We start from the raw sequence: 16012 nt of genomic DNA, 5'->3' as shown, positions 1-16012 counted from the left end.
AGCCCTACAGGTCTTAGACCAACACCAGCTTAGTGCAGGCACTTTGCTCCCTGAAGAAAGGGCAGAGGAAGTGGGTAGACGACGAATGCCAGTGTCACCTTCTGGTGTGACCAATGAGATAAACTATTCCCCGCTTCTGTCACCCAAGAGGAGAAATGAGTGAAGCGGGGGAGGCGATAAGGCAGGACATTGCAACTAATCACACTCCCTCCACCTGGAAGAAACATCAGCAGTGGAAAGTAATGTTGCCTCAACAGTTCCTGACTCAATAGCTCCATCCCCACTGAAGACTTTTTGAAGAGTGCGATGTGATGGGAGCTGTATGTTTTCAGAATTACTCGGGCTGGAATATAGGATGCCACAGAGTAGCGAGAGGCTAGAAGATGTAATGTAAGGGAGATTACTGAGTGTGTGGGCAGGAAGTAGGGAAGAGAGGAACCGAGACTCGGTGATGATGGAGAAATGTCTTCTTGCTGTCCATTTGCATTACTTTATTTCACTTTTCTTACACAGCTCCAGATAGTGATAAAGACAGAAGATAAATGGAGTGGTTGACAATTAAAAACTCATTAGCAAGTATTTAGTGAGCACCTCCCATGTTCAAGGCTGGGCAAATTCTCTTTGCATTGAGCCATAAAACAGTTTCCATACTATAAAGCTACAGCTGCTTCTAATAGCACTCCCTTCCACACCCCAAAAGTTCAGGTCTCCCCAGGCTATTAAACCAGCATTCAGTTCTCCACAACAAAATCTGTCCAGTGGAAAGAACCTATGAGTCTAGAAAGGAGATAAAATTCTAGCAAGTACATTTTGTCCTTCATCATAGTGATACTCATAAAGTAGTTTTAAACTAAAAAAGAAATTCTATTATCCTATTTCATCTTCGCAAAAACCATGTGTTTTCAGCAAGGGAATTACTACATCCTCATATACTAAGATTCGAACTCAGATTTTACCTCTAAAACACAAAGGTCTTTTGTGCTATTTTGATGTAAGTTTCTTACTGTTTGGATTGAAGTAGAGTATTGGGTCTCCACTCAGGAACTCTGCAGGCATCGTCCAGGTTGTTGCTCTTGTCGGTCTCAGACTGGGTGGTCCCAGAGGGCTCACAACTGCTGCTGTGTAGCAGAAGGAACAATGAATTCATGAGTGTCGTGGAAAGAACCTGTGCGTTCTAGACCTGGCTCCTCCCTCCCACTCTTAGCTGGATGGCACCGGGCAAACAGGGAACTTTTCTGGGCCAAGTTTTATTGCTCCTTCCTTAATCGTTTTCCTCCTTCTTCTCCGTGGATCATCACCCCTATCTTGACTGTTGTCATAGCCTAATGGTTATGCCTTTGTTTTTAGCTTCTTTCTATGGGCATCTATCTTGGAAACTCCAATCCAGTTAGCCTTTCTTAAAAAATGGGATTGGTGGGGCATTGCTGCCGTTCCTCTTACCCACTTCTGAACAACTTGGCCACAGATCATTCATTCATTTGTTCACCTCTCAGACGTTGATTGAGTGCCTACTTTGTGCCAGCCTCAATTCTGGAAACACAGCTGTAAACAAGAAAGACACGGTCCCTGCTCTTCTTGTATTTACACTGTGGCACAGGAAAGATGGACAGTAGATGAGAACATTCCCTGGAGGGCGAGAAAGCAGAACAGAGAGCTATGATAGTTGTTGGGGTTGTGTGCTTTGGAACAGGTGGCTGGGAAAGGCCTGTTGCAGTGGTACCATTATAGGTGAGACACGAACAACAGGAGGGCACCAACCACACCGAGATCTGCAGGGAGGACTCAGGAAGAGGCAACAGCAAAGGCCATAACAGAGGGGACACAATACCACAGACTGGGTGGCTTATAAACCAAAAGGTGGGAGTCAGCTTGGAGTATATCATCTACTCCATTCACTGGAATTTGTCCTGTCCTGTCTGGTATCATTCCTGTATTTGTGGGTGTGGATGTATATCCCAGTATTAGATTAGACAAGACTATGCTAGGGCAATAAATTAATCTTAAAATCTCAGTTGCATAACGCGAAGTTGTTTATTTGTTGCTCAGACTACATGTCTAGTGTGAGAGGCCAGGGATCTCTGCTGCACACAGTTGCTCAAGGACCCAGACTGATGGAGGCCACATGGACACCATGTAGGGGAAAGAGAGAGCTGGGTGGTCCCACAGAGGCTATGAAATACTTCAGTCTGGAAGTGTCATCCATCACTGTTCACAGTGCACTGGTGAGAACCAGCCTAATTATGAAGTCATTAGAAAATGTGTGTACGTGTGTGGACATTCTGTGAGCAGGAAAGGTCTCTGCCACTTGCTCCAACCAGGCTATAAAGCCCTAGAGAACAGCTACTCTGTTTTACTTTGCTCTTTATTTCCTACACAGTGCCTGCCTCATGGTAGATCTTAGCATAAGTTTATCAATGCAGATTATTGGTGAAATCATCTCTCTTTTAATTTGTGCATTCAGAAAAACTCTTTCAAGGAATGCCCATAGGCTAGGCATCCTGTAAGCCCTAGTAGAGGTTACCATGAGCATTTCTATATTCTTTATTTCAACTCTGCCTACTTATCAAAGGACTTGAGGAAATACTGAGATGTATAAGGCAAATGCAAAGTTGTCATAATGCGAGAGTGACTGAAAGGTGCAACAAAGATATCTGAAGACTTGAATTTTCATTAATGGCAAAAAGTAGACATACTAATGGAGATGGTCATACACAACGGGGGATGACTAGCACACCTGCAGGCAAAGGTAGGGCTTCAGGTCTCCATGGGGACATAAAGCTCTGGAGAATGCCACCTAATGGAATGAGGATTCTGCCAGGTTTAGGGGCTTCCTTTGCCATTCTCATGCTGGGTTTCATACCCATCTGGCTTCCCGCCCTAAATCTCCTGATTGATGAGGAGGCTGTGACTATGTGCTTTGCCCACCAGGTGCAAACAGCTGGTGTAAACAACAAGCTCCCAAGTGTTTTCTGCAAGGCTGGGGGATGGAGGACCACTTTCCTAGGAGTATCCCTCAGCCGGCCCAGGTGTGAGCCTTTCTGGGGTCCATTCTTGCCACAGAGTTATGACGAAAGACAGAATTTGTTAAATGCCTTGAGAGTGATTGACTCAGCAGGGGTAGATAAAAGCAGTAATTGTCTTCCTAGCTGTCAGAATAACAATAGTCATGGGCTTGGGTGTGAGACATGCTATAATCTAGAGGCTGTGCAGGACTGGGGAGCAGGGCTGGGCTGAAGCCTACGGTGCTAGAACAGGTTGCTAGGGAAATGAAGCTCTGGAGCCTGGTCAGTCACAGCTCACTGTACAAAGTGTGCAGCCCCATTCAGCAAACATCAATAATGCAGTTTGTGCAGATCCCAATGAACGGGTTGGGCAAGGACTATCTTAGTCCCTAGTGACCTGTTTGTTCCTGACAGGGTCACAGGTGGTGGTTATAGGGAAAGGACCTGGTTCCTGGGGTAGGAAACAAGAGCTGGACAAGACCTCAAGACCCCGGACATCCAGGCCAAAAAGACAGGGCTGTGGCATCACTGGAGGCCAGGCAACATGGGTCACCAAGCAGGTCAGCTCAAGGAGTGCTTCTGTCCTCTGTGTTTGGGCTGCTGTAACAAAATACCACAGACTGGGGGTCTTATAAACAACAGAACTTCACACTGGAAGTCTGAGATCAGGGTGCCAGCAGGGTTGGGTGAAAGTCCTCTTCTGGACCATAACTTTGCTGTGTCCTCACTTGGAGGAAGCAGGTAGAGGTCTCTCTGGAGCCTCTTTTACAAGGGCACTAATCCCATTTATGAGCGCTCCACCCTCATGACTACCACCTTCCAAAGCTACAAATCCCCACCTTTCTAATATCATCATCGACTAGCATTAGGGTTTTCACAAATATGAATTTGGGGGCGGGGGTGGGGGATCGCATAAACACTGAGACCATAGAAGCTCTCTCTTTGGGTCAGGACACAGAGATATACTGTACCTTTGAAGCAATGAGCTTCTGAGCCCACCGCATTAGGGAGCAGGATGTCCAGTGCTCCTGAAAACTGTAGAGTTTTATTGCAACAAACATGGGCTGGGTCAGGCTTGACTGAGAAGGGGGCCTCTTCATCCTCTCACTGTGGGGGGTTATTCTAGCTAGAGGCAGAGCAGAGGAGGTAGGGCTGTCACCAGGCTTCTAGGCTGAACCATCAAGATGCCAGCAGTTTGTTTTTATCAGCATCGTTCTCACTTCGGCTCCCCACCACCCCCTCCTCTTCCTTTCCCTTTCAAAGCTATGTGCAAAGCGCTGGGTTGTGTGTGGGTCGGAGCAATACATCCTTCTCTCTCTTAGTTATAGGCTTGAGCTTATTTGTAGGTACTTGAAAAATGATTATTGCATCAAATCAAAGTCTTCCATTCTTATGAAATGGCTGCATTTGTGAGTTATTTAAATATTGCAGATATCCGCCTATTTAGTGTCAGTGCCCCAGATGCTTCTGAAGTGGGTGCAGGGAAGTGAACGAAAGGAGAAATGGGGAAAAGGACCTGATTTTTACTGAGCACCCGCCACGTACCAGACATTGGTAGGCATTATGTATACATTGTCCAACATAATTTTCACATTAGCACTGGAAGTTTGTCATGCATGTTACTTATGAGAAGCTTGAAGAGGTTTAGAAACTTGGCCAAGGCACATGGTTAATAGTGGGGCATGTGAGTGTGTACATTCGCATACGCGCGCGCACACACACACACACACAGGTCACTGGGTCACAGACACACACACACACACACACACACCCCTTTGTGCTACACACTATTTACTTAATGTATATCAGTACATTTAATCTTCAGAATTGCCCCAAGCATGTCGATAGTTTTAACACTCTCATTTTAGAGATGAGAAGACTGAGACACAGAGAGGTAAATAACAGGCCCAAGGTCATATGGCTTTTAAGTGGCGACTCTGGCCTCAGTATCCTTGCTCAGACGATAATGCTCTACTGCCTGGTAATATGTAGCTGTCCTTGTTCCTCAGAAAATTTTAAATGTGTTGGGAAAGCAAAAGAAAATACACCGGAAGCTCCAGAAGATTTGAAATGCAATGCATCCACCTATGTGAATGTCAGGGGGTGGGAGTCCCTGGGGACGAGCAGGGAGACTCAGTGGGAGCAAGCTATGATAGCGTGCTTCCTAGGCCTGCATGCAAGAGGAGACCTCCCTAAGTTCAGACTTTGGGGATCCCGCATGCTTTATTAAGTTAAAAATAATTAAAAGAATTGAAATGCCACCAGGAAGTACTGAGTCTAAAATTTTTCACCCAGTTTTAGCATCTCTTCAACAAAAGGCAATATATTCCTATTAAGGAGAGAAGAGTGGAAAGGAAGGAAAAAGGAGGGGAAAACTTGGTACCAAAGGCTGCAGGGACATAAAAAATTCTTTCAAGAAGAATATTTGAGGTATAGATTGATGGATCTAATTTTCCATCAAATGTGGACAGCATGGGTTTTTAGAGTTCAGGGTCAAGTGCTGGGTTTATTGGCTCAGAGTTCTGGGCCCAGAGAGTCAGCGACACTGCAGCCTGAGCCTACACAGGGACGTACTTCCAGAGCAAGGGTGCATGTGGGTGTGTGGGCGAGTGTGGTCGGCCTGGGACCTATGTCTTCTTTGGGGGATGAGGGGAGACCGTAGTGCTGGTAATTTGAAATCTGGCCTGAGTCAGGTCTGCTGGCTTGTAGCCGCTCTGCCACCAGCTCCTGCCTCCCTGGGTGGCCTTGGGCAACTGGGGAGGAAGATCCTCCTGCCTGCCGCATCTGTGAGACCAGGGGAAGGGTGTGGTGAGAGCGGATTCTACCATTGACTGAGGGTCCCCCTCAGTGAGGTTGGCTTAAAGCATTGTAAATGTCTGAGAAGGAGAGAGGATGGTAGGAGGCTGCTACTACTAATAAAAACGACTGTGATCATGGTTTTAGCCCAAGTCTGTGGAACAATTCATTCCAGTTATATGAAGCTATTATTAGTAACGCTGCTGCTTATATATAACTGGTAACACTGCTGCTTAATGTAACTGGCAAGAATTCCTTCCCAAACTCGAGCTGTAAGTAGGAACATCTCTCTTTCATTTTTCCAGTTAATCACTGACGCACTCATCTCTCCTGCTAGCAAGAAGTCCAATGTGTTCCTCTCCTTTTCTTTGACTTTTCTAAGAATCCAGAGACTGAAACCATGAGAAGGGAGAGGAGTGATGGTGGTCGTTCTCTGCCGTGTCCCCTCTCCAGACCCTTCTCCACCTTTCTCTTTCATGTTCTGTGCCCCTGAGGCCCAGCAGCTTGTGTCACCCTGGCTCCTCCCCACTCTGACTACTGGTTCGGCCAACAGGAAGCAATAGAAGGAGCTCAGAGGGCAGAAGGAGAGTAGATTGGAGCTTATTTCTTCCCTCTTCTCCCTCATCTCTGGCAAAACTGCATCCTTTCATGATTATAGCTTCTGCAGGATGAGTCCTCCATGGTGGTTCTTCTTAGGTTCCAGTAACACATTTCTTCTTGTCCCTTCACTGTTATGAGAGGTGCCTCCGTTAGAATCACTTTTTTGAACCAGCTGAGGTAAATTCTGTTTCCTGTTGGGATCCTGACAAACAGAGATGGTTAGCCCAACATGCACACTTAAAAAGAGAAATGCCTGGAGTATGGCTAACCCTTCCTTCCTTTAGGTCTCATTGCTACACAGCATTGCTAGTGGATGCTGTCCCATCTGACTGAAGAGGCTGGGCCACTGCTGAGATGGTCCCTCCATATGGCAAGTCCCACACAGGCCAACAGGCTCTTTAAGGAAGGATAATCCTGTCCTTTAGAGTAAGCAGTTGAGGGTCCCCTGCTTTCAGGGCACATCTCCAGGATGTCATCCATCACGTAGATCCAGAAACAAGGAGTCCTTTCTCTGCCTGAAAATCTACCTTGAGAGCATACAGCTTGTCTTCTTAAACTTTCAAATCACCGATGTCGTGAGACCTCATTTCACCTCTCTCTGAGGGAGGTGTTCCTCAGTGACACCAGGGGCCCTTTCCACACCACGTGATGCCAAAGTACTCACCCCAACCTTCTAAGAGAGCTCTGTCAGGGATTTTTAGGTAACTCGTCACCTCTCTCACTAAAGAAGAGGGAAACAGTTAATGTCTAATAGAGTGCCTTGCCACACTATAATCATAAAAGTAGATGTTTGAGACCTCGCACTATGCTTGGTGCTTCCCATCACTTTCTTTCAGTCGGTCTTCACAACAGATGTTTCAGGAAGGCGCCGTTTTAGGAAATGGAATGGCAAGGCTCGGAGGACACTGAGACAGGAAGGTCTTCTGACTTGCCGCTCAGGGTCTTCCTCTGTTCTATCATAGCCTCGTTAATTGTAAGTTGATTGTAACGCAGAGCACAGAAGACCAGAAACAGGAAGGGCTCAGGACATTTCCAGTCTGGCTTCCACACTGAGGCTGTGACTTGCTCGAGGCTCTGATTCCTCAGAGCTGGCCAGGTACTTTGAAGGATGGTTCTCAGCAATGCTCCAAGGACTCACTGAGTCCAACTTTGAGCTCTTCATTTTTCCTTCAAAACTCTTACTTTTCATCATTCTTCCCATCTCAGTGGTTGGCCCCACCAACCACTTGAATTTTTCTGTCAAAACCCATTATCCTGGATCTCCCTCCTTCCCTCCTTCCCTCCCCAGGTGCTGCCTTCCTAGTTAGTCTCCTTTTTTCTTAAAACAGGATGCTCCTGGGGTTCTGTCACCTTGGTCTATAGCACAGTGGGTCTGACATCTTTTTGTCTGGGAGGAGCAGCCATCTTCTTGACTATAAGGGAGGGAATCCCTTGTGCTAAGAAACTCTCTGAAGCTACAGGAATATCTCAGGAACACTTATTCTTAATCTCTAGTTCTAGGGCTCTCAGATCCCTTAGGCGATCCACTGGCTGCCTAATTACCCAGATGGCTGGTTTCTCCTCGGGTGATTCCCTCCCCATGGCGTAAACAAGACAACAACATCACACAGGAGGCTGAGACGCTCTCCCTCCTACACACACACCCACAAATGGAGGGGAGGCCAGATGGTTGGGCTGTCAGAAAACATTGCTGTTTGCAAAAGCTTGATCTGCCCTAGGGGAATGGCAGGGAGAGGAGCAGGCACCTCTGCTTTCTGACTCAGCCACACAGGTTCAGGCCCTCCATCCTTCTGCCCAGAGCAGTGTCAGGGCGGTACTACTTGAAAGGTACAATTGGATATCAACTCATTTTGTCTCATTGCCAACATTACATATCTGCTGGCTGGGTTGTTGGGGGCACCAGTTAGGAGCAGCTGCTTTTCCAAAATTCAGATTCTGCAGCTGGCATCTCTTGCTGGCCATTCTGCTTTCATATGATTAGGATGGAGCTCTGGAGACTTTGAGTTTTTAGCTGGCTCCCTGGGATTGGCTCGGGCTTTCGTATTAATTATTTTCTAAGGCAATGTACAGCTGGGCCATTTGTAGTCTTTTTTTTCATGACGCAATGCTCCAGAGGTTTACCACGTACAAGAGAAGGGGTGGGTAATGGCTCTGCATGGGAATTCTATCTCATTGTCCTTCCTGGTCCTAGATTGAGTCTGCCTTCTGTTGGAAACCTGTTTCTGTTCCCATGCTGGGAGCATGGGAAACCCTCAGATGGCCTCTAATCAACCTGGGGTGGCTTTCTGGGGGCCCTGGGATTTCAGGAGCATATAAAGGATGGAGAAGGGTTGCCTTCTGCCTATTCGTACTCTCTTCATGTTGACTTTCCTCCTTTACATCCCTGTAGCAATTGAAATCTAAAGGCTTACGAAGCACAAGAAGGCTAGGCCATTTTCTCATGGGGCTCAGGTAGAGACCTCTTCAGGGGTTTGTACCTTGTGAGGGAGTCCTGCTCAGTAGCCTGAGTGCAGATTGCCCTACCTGTCCAGAAGACATCATCCCGAGTGGACTCTGCGAAAATTTGTTCTATTTCTTCAGTTACGTAATCTCTATCGTAGGCAGGAGAGCTCCCTGTGGAACTCCAAGGCTTTGATGCTCCCACCTCCCCTAGTTCTCTCCCTTCCTGTGAGGTGTTCCCTGAGGGCCTCTTTTCCCAGAAGGCTCAGCAAAGCCCACGACATGGCCACAGAGCTCTGAGGTGGGAGCACCCAGCTGATTTAGTGGTCTATCAAGAAGATTTGGATTATTTATTGGAAATGCCCATTATTTATGGTGGCTCATGGCCCTAATAGCATAGGAAAAGGCTGTTTTTAAAAATAAAACTCATAAAAAATAACTAGGCCCGTGATTTATCAGTACGGAGGAAGGGAGCCATTCATTTCCAGTTGGAGCAAAGAGCTCTGAAAGAACTCCGGATTGTCTTTCCAGAGACCTTGGAGGAAATTCCTGTAGGGACTGGGAGATCTGAGTACAGATAGTTCAAAGGGGATTATAAAATGAAAATCAAAGACATGTGCCTCTCCATACCTCATCCTTAATCCCCTTCTAGCTATATTTATAAGTTTTCTAAATTTTTAGCTCCTCAGACCTAATTACTTATTTCGGGGTGACATCAGTTTTAATTTTCTTATCTACAAAGTATTTAAAAGTGGGAGATGACATGTGACATGAGATGAATTTGCTGCCTCAGGCACACTGGGCAGAGGCCTAAATTCCTACTAAAAAGTTTTTCCTCCTTCTCTCCCTCTCTCCTTTGCACCCCCTTTCCCCTCTCCCTCCTCCTCCTCCCTCACCCTTTTCACCTCTCCTTCCTCCCTCTCTTCTCTCACTCCCCTCTCCTCCGCCTCCTTCTCCTTCTCCTTTCCCTCTCTCCCCTCCTCCAATCTTTCCATCTTTAACCCAGATAGAGCAGGGGTCATGGACAGTCTCTGTTCATCCTTGGGCACATCCCTCCCCCACGAACAAATGCAGAATTCTTCAAGCACTGTTAAGGAAAGCAGGTTTTAAAGAATCTTTGCTGAAGATGCCATGGAGAGGCAAATGAGGTCGTTGTACTACCAATCCGACAATGGAAGTTAATGAAAATTTCCGCTGGGTCTCTTCGCAACCCTCTCTCCAGCCTGTCACTTAAATTTCTTCTTTAGCATCAGCACCCTCATCTCCCTCTCCGCCCTCCTCCCTCTCATTGCACTGGCTCTCGGCTTTTCTGAGACCTGCATCTACTTCCAACACACTCACCTGGTGTCTCATGTAGGGAAGTGTAACTCTCTTTTGGCTGCCCCTCTTTTGTATCTTAATGAGCATTATCCTGCTCAGCAAGCAAAATTCTTTCCTCAGGATTTGCCCTCCTTGGAATGTGACAGGGAATTTTTAGTAAATAACAAAAAATTTCTGCTGTTCTAAATAATGTTTTTTCCTTTCATTCATTCATTCATTCATTCATTCAATAAATGTGCATAGTAGAGTATATCTGGTGACAGCTATGACTATATTCATTGTGAAAAAGCCATTCAAACTGTCCATGGTAAGGGCAGAGCGGGATGGGGTGGGGAAAGTGATCGGGTTAACAGCCACATGGGAGTTCAGAGTTATGAGATTTTAAAACTAAAAGTGACCTTAGATGTTGACGGCAGGCATTCCACCTGGGCCTCAGCGTTGTTTCCTTTAGTCGGGGAGAATAAGAATCTGGCTGAAGATGTGGGTGTGTGTCTTAAGGCAGGGGAGGATCTGATACCCGTCAGTCAGCAGGGAGATACTGACCTCTGTCTGGCAGGATTCGTAGCAAGGAGGGCAAAGGCCTGAGAGGTTAGAGATCTGATCTGAGGAGCTTTCCTAACAGACATAAACTGAGGAAGTAACAGAAGCGGCAGTGTTAACTGTCAATGTTAAGGACAAATCCTCATCCAAATTTTTATTGGGAGAGGCAGTTGCGGGTTGGCCAGGACTTATATCTCATTGGGCTGTATGTGTGTCCATCCAGACGTGGCAGGAAGGAGAGAACCACAAAGCTCTCTGCCAGCTGACGGCTGTCGTGATAGACTTGTCCAGCTTCCTCTCCTATAGAATTACAGCAATGTCTCCAGATTCCCTGGCAGGCAACGATATTTCTACACTTGCCTGGAGGACCTCAGGAAGTTTGGTTGGGGGGCGGGGGGGTCGTAGGGGTGGGGACAGGAGCTATGCTGATTCAACTCTCCCAGCTGTGTGCCCGCAGAGTTACTTATCAGCCATGCTCACCATTGACTGGTAGAAAATTAACATGGAACCGATGCCCAGAATCTCAAGAGATTAGACATGTGTATTAACATCTGGCCATGAACAGCCTAACCGTGCTGTCAAAAGCAGGGCAGCTGGACCTGGATGACGATGATGGTGACAATGATGATGACAGTAGGAGCTGTCATTTATTGAGGTCAACCACATGCCAGGCATTAGGCTGAGCGCCTTATAAGCATTCCCAGCATGTCCTCAGGGCAACCCTATAAGGCAGGTGCCATTTTCTCTTTTGTATAGCTTCACACCTCTAATTATCTTCTGCATTTAAACTCAAATATGTCTGATGCTAAAGTCTGCACCTAGAGCCATCTCTGTAAGCAAACAAAACAAGCAAATAATCTCTCCCCTCCATACCAGCTGAGCCACAAACAGGGTAACAGGGTGCTCTGTCAGGCTCAGCATGGCCTGCAGGGCCTCTAGGACTGTTTGCCAACATCAGTGAACTAAAGTAGTCATCAAGGTGAAGGGAAGCTTGGAGAGTGAACCAGTTTTCAGTGTTGCTGAGTTTATAGGAGTGATAGCATGTTTCTCGGGGCTTATGGAGACCAGGACAAGTGAGTAACTCTCATTTCCCCGGACTCTATCAGCCTTAGGGAGAATCAAGGCAGAATCACACTTGTGATAGTAATGCTATGAGGTCTCTAAGCTTTCCCATTTTCCATGGGTCCTCAGGGCTCAGGTCTGCCAGTGACAGTCTCCTTGGCAATGCTCTGCTCATGATTGGATGTTGAGCATCATCTGATACACAGGACTGTGTTCTAGGGTTGCAAATGAATGAGGAGTGGGAAAGTGGAACATAGATATGCAGCATTCTGCTCCCTAAGACCCTCCCCTGCCATGATTAGACGGGAGATGATACCTCATCGCTCACAGAGAATCTGGAGGAGACTTGGCAGTTTGCAAAAGGCTTTCACAGAGATCTTGCCAAATGCAGCTCCTTGAAAGAAGTGGTGAGGTCTTCATTCATCCTGGCATGGTGCCTGGCACATAGCTGGTCCTCAATAAATGTGAGCTGAACAGTGACAAATATTTCTTAGGTGTGTTATGTTAGCCTGGGGATGGAGGGTCAGGAGGTGAAAGGGAATATGCAATGTAAACATTATTTAATCAAAGATCCTAATTTTGAAGTGTGGTGTAGTAAAAACTGTCTTTGGAGCTGGGCAGATCTAGGTCACATCTTAACTCTGTCACTGGCCACGTGATCTTGAGGAAGGCTCTAACCTTTCTGGGTCTCAGTTCCATTCATTCAAAAAAGTGAGATGTAATACCTCCCTCACATAGGTAGGTAAGGATGAAATGAAGTCACAGACTCATGCACCCACATGTGACACCCTAACTGCAGAGCAGCAGCCTGTAGCAGACACACTTGTGCAACATGCACATCCCCTCAGCCACCCCGGAGGTTGCTGCGGCTCTCTGCCTGTGGGCATCCTATCTGTGGGGTGCATGCTCAGCCTGTGCACAGGACAAGCTTAAGTGCCAGAGAGTCAAGGCCAGCAGTGACCTTCAACCAGTGATGGACTCCTGCTTGCTCACTCCTCAGTGTAATGATTCCGAGGTGTGTTTCACAGTCTCTTAGAAGGTCCCCAGTGGGACTGAGTCCAAGTGGCCTGTGGCATTAACCTTTTCATGAACCTATCCATGTTGTCTTCCCTCCCTTGTCTGTCTTACCCCCTACTACTCCCTCACCAAGCTTCCTGGGAGCACCTCCCAAATAAACCACTTCCAAATCTTTGACTTAGAGGGTAACCCAAAAGAAGACACAGACAACTAATGAAAGATACTATTACTGTGATTTTTAAAGGGCATGGATGTAAGTGATTAATATAGAAAAATATAAAATACTATGGAAGAAAACAGAGAGAGGTTACTACCAGCCAATGGCACCTGGGAGAGCTTCAGGAAGGAGATTGTGTGTAACATTTGATCTGGTTGTTAATGGATGTGAAGGGTATGTACATGAGGAGATGGATCAGTGAATGGCATTCCAGGGCCTAGAACAGGATCTCGTGTCCACTTTGCTAATGATTCCTGCAAAAGCTGTCTGTGAGTCAGGTGGGCAGACATGTCAGGCACGTCCTCACACCGGTCTCATCTGGACACAGAACTCACTGGGCGGCATGGCCCTGGCTCTTGGGCCTTGTGCTCAGCACACTTTCAGGCTGTACTTATTAGTGCACGTTATACAGGGTTAGGGCTTCCCTTATGTCCCTGGAGTGTGGCCCTGTAACCTCTTTCCATCGCCAAGCTCTTTGTCATGGTCTGTGGGGACCCCAGTAAGCACTCTGCACAGTGCTCACTGGAGCATCTCCTGGGTAATTGAGTCTTCTCAAGGCATCAGTGAGATTTCTATCTGCATTTCTCAGCGTCCTTTGGGGAACATCATCTGACTCCAATGCTTGGACCTGGTAGAACACACTGGGACCCCTAAGTTTGAGACGTTAGGTTCATGTTGTGTTTCTTTTACTTACTTGTTGATCCTTCATCATTTGAGTGAGTGAATGAAAGATGTCTCAACATACCCAGAGGACATACTCTCTCCTGCTAAAAGTGGAGAGAGAAAGAGAAGCAATGCCATTGTGCCCGAGATGCGTCTTCGCTGCCTCCTGACTCTAGTTCAGTGCTTAACAAGCCTTTTTCATCAAGGACTTTCGTTCAAGTAAAATATGATGGAAGTGGCAATTATATAGGTAAGAGCTGAATTCCCTTGATGAAGCAAAGTTGTTGGGAGGAAATTCAGTTTGCTCAGACCTCTCTTTGAGGAGCACATGTGAAACCATTGCTTGAATGGATGAAAGGAGGGAAGTGTAGGAAGAAGGTGATGATCTAATGTACTCTGGACCTTCTGTAGCCTCATGTTACCTGGCAAACCATTTGGGACCTCCCAGACGAATTCTATTCTAATGTGCCAGAGAGCTGGGTCTCTTGGTCTTCCTCTGCAGGAGTAAGCTGAGAGACAATCACTCACATGACAGGGTCATAACTCTGGAGAGGTGAGAAATCTGTCTCTCAGTCTTATCAGCTTTGCTCTTCTCTTTCAGAGGTCCCCAAAACAGAACAGACTTTTGAAGAACGCCTGATACTCAAAGCTTTCTTGCTAAAGTTTGTCAATGCCTACTCTCCCATCTTCTATGTGGCCTTTTTCAAGGGGAGGTGAGTATTTTAGTGCCATATATGGAGGGAAAATTGGTCACGAAGTCTGGGTCGTCCACTAGAGTCAGCCTGTCCCTATTGTCAGTTCACATCCTCAGCCCTATTCCCCATCTCCACCTCCACCTGGCTGTTCATGAAGCAGTGGTTTTAACACTAAATCATTTTGTGTTAGCATCTCCAGATTCTGATAAGTAGGGAAACTCTACAGGGATTTGGCTCTGGGCCCTGAAAGGCTTAAAAGAATTTGTGTCTCCCAACTTTGAGGATGAGGCAGGAGGGAATTTCATGTCTAGCCAGTGGCTCTTAGATTTTGCAATGTAATTCTGAAGCTAACTACCCAGACTTAGTGCAGACTTCACAGCTTAAGAGCACAGTCTTCTGTAACACTGCCCTCACTTCCAAAGCTCTGCGGTTCTCAGGCCACTCATGATTTAGACCATAACCTCTATAACCAGTAACCCCTCAAGTTCAATAATTCACTAGAACAAATTACAGAACTCAAGAACGTTCTGTACTTAAAATTATAGTTTTATTATAGCGAAGGGATACAAATCCAAGCCAGCAAATGAGAGAGGCACATAGGACAAGGTCTAGGAGGGTCTTAAACAGGAACTTTCAGGTCCACAGGACATGTCGGCTTCCTGGCACACTGATGTATACCACTAACCGTGAAGCTCATCCACGCTTCAGTGTTGAGAGTTTTTATTGGGGCTTCATTACGTAGGCATGATTGATCAAATCATTGGCCACATGATTGAACTTAATCTTCAGTCCTCCCCTCATTCCCTGAGGGCAGGGTGCTATTACATGGTGCAAAGGCCCAACCCTCTAATCACATGGTTGATCTTTCTGGACTGGTCTTCTTCATCTTGAGTGATCTCATTAGCATAAGCTTAGGTATAGTTCCAAGAGCCTACAAAGAATAACAAAGACACTCTTATTCGGAAGTTCTAAGGATTTAGAGGCTCTTCCCAGGAACAAGCAACAAAGGCCAGTCAAATGCTTCATTATACAATAGGTCTGGATGTAAAATCGCTTCTGATAAATATATTTTGTGGTTAGATCAGTTGGCTACCTTCAAGGAAATTTCCCAGTACGCATCAACTATGTCAGGAAAGCTTCCTTAGAACTAAATGCTCATCGAGCAGACATCGATGGCAAGAGCTGTCATCATCCACATTTGATAATTTCTTATAAATGTATTCGTTGCCAAAAACCACAACCTTTTCCCAGAATTTCTGCCCTTGACTCTCATGAAATTATATATAGTAGCAGAGAAACTATTCGTATTGATGAGTAGATACTTCATTGGTGTTTTCTATCTAGATTTATTATCAATAACAAATGGCACACATATGATATTCTAGGCAAAAAATAAATAGGGTCCTAACTTTTAGATAAACTTATGGTGTAGAGAAAGAGATAGTCTTGGCAATAAGCACCCTGTTATCTCCAAAAAGTGATGTAATAAAAGATGTAAAGAAAGTGTGAGGGGAACATTTGATGATCAAAGACAAGAAGACCTCACAGGAAGGAAAGGTCTAAACTCAGCCCTATATAGATGAGTATGATTTTAACAGGTGGACACAGGCATGACATTTCAAATAAGTGAGATTCCTCTGATTACCTGTCTGGTTCCATGA

General features: G+C 46.1%; 1 protein-coding gene across 1 annotated transcript in view; it reads left to right on the top strand.

The window, feature by feature from the left end:
- Positions 1 to 16012, top strand: part of ANO2 (anoctamin 2) — a 299806-nt gene that overhangs the window by 233313 nt on the left and 50481 nt on the right. The window contains exon 17 of the mRNA XM_039874110.1: positions 14258 to 14369. Coding sequence (XP_039730044.1) covers positions 14258 to 14369 — 112 coding nt within the window. The remainder of the gene's footprint in view (positions 1 to 14257; positions 14370 to 16012) is intronic.

The sequence above is a fragment of the Pteropus medius genome, unplaced genomic scaffold (genome assembly GCF_902729225.1).
Source record: "Pteropus medius unplaced genomic scaffold, Ma_sr-lr_union100, whole genome shotgun sequence".
In the NCBI taxonomy this organism is placed as follows: domain Eukaryota; kingdom Metazoa; phylum Chordata; class Mammalia; order Chiroptera; family Pteropodidae; genus Pteropus; species Pteropus medius.
This window is presented reverse-complemented; position numbering and strand designations above follow the sequence as displayed.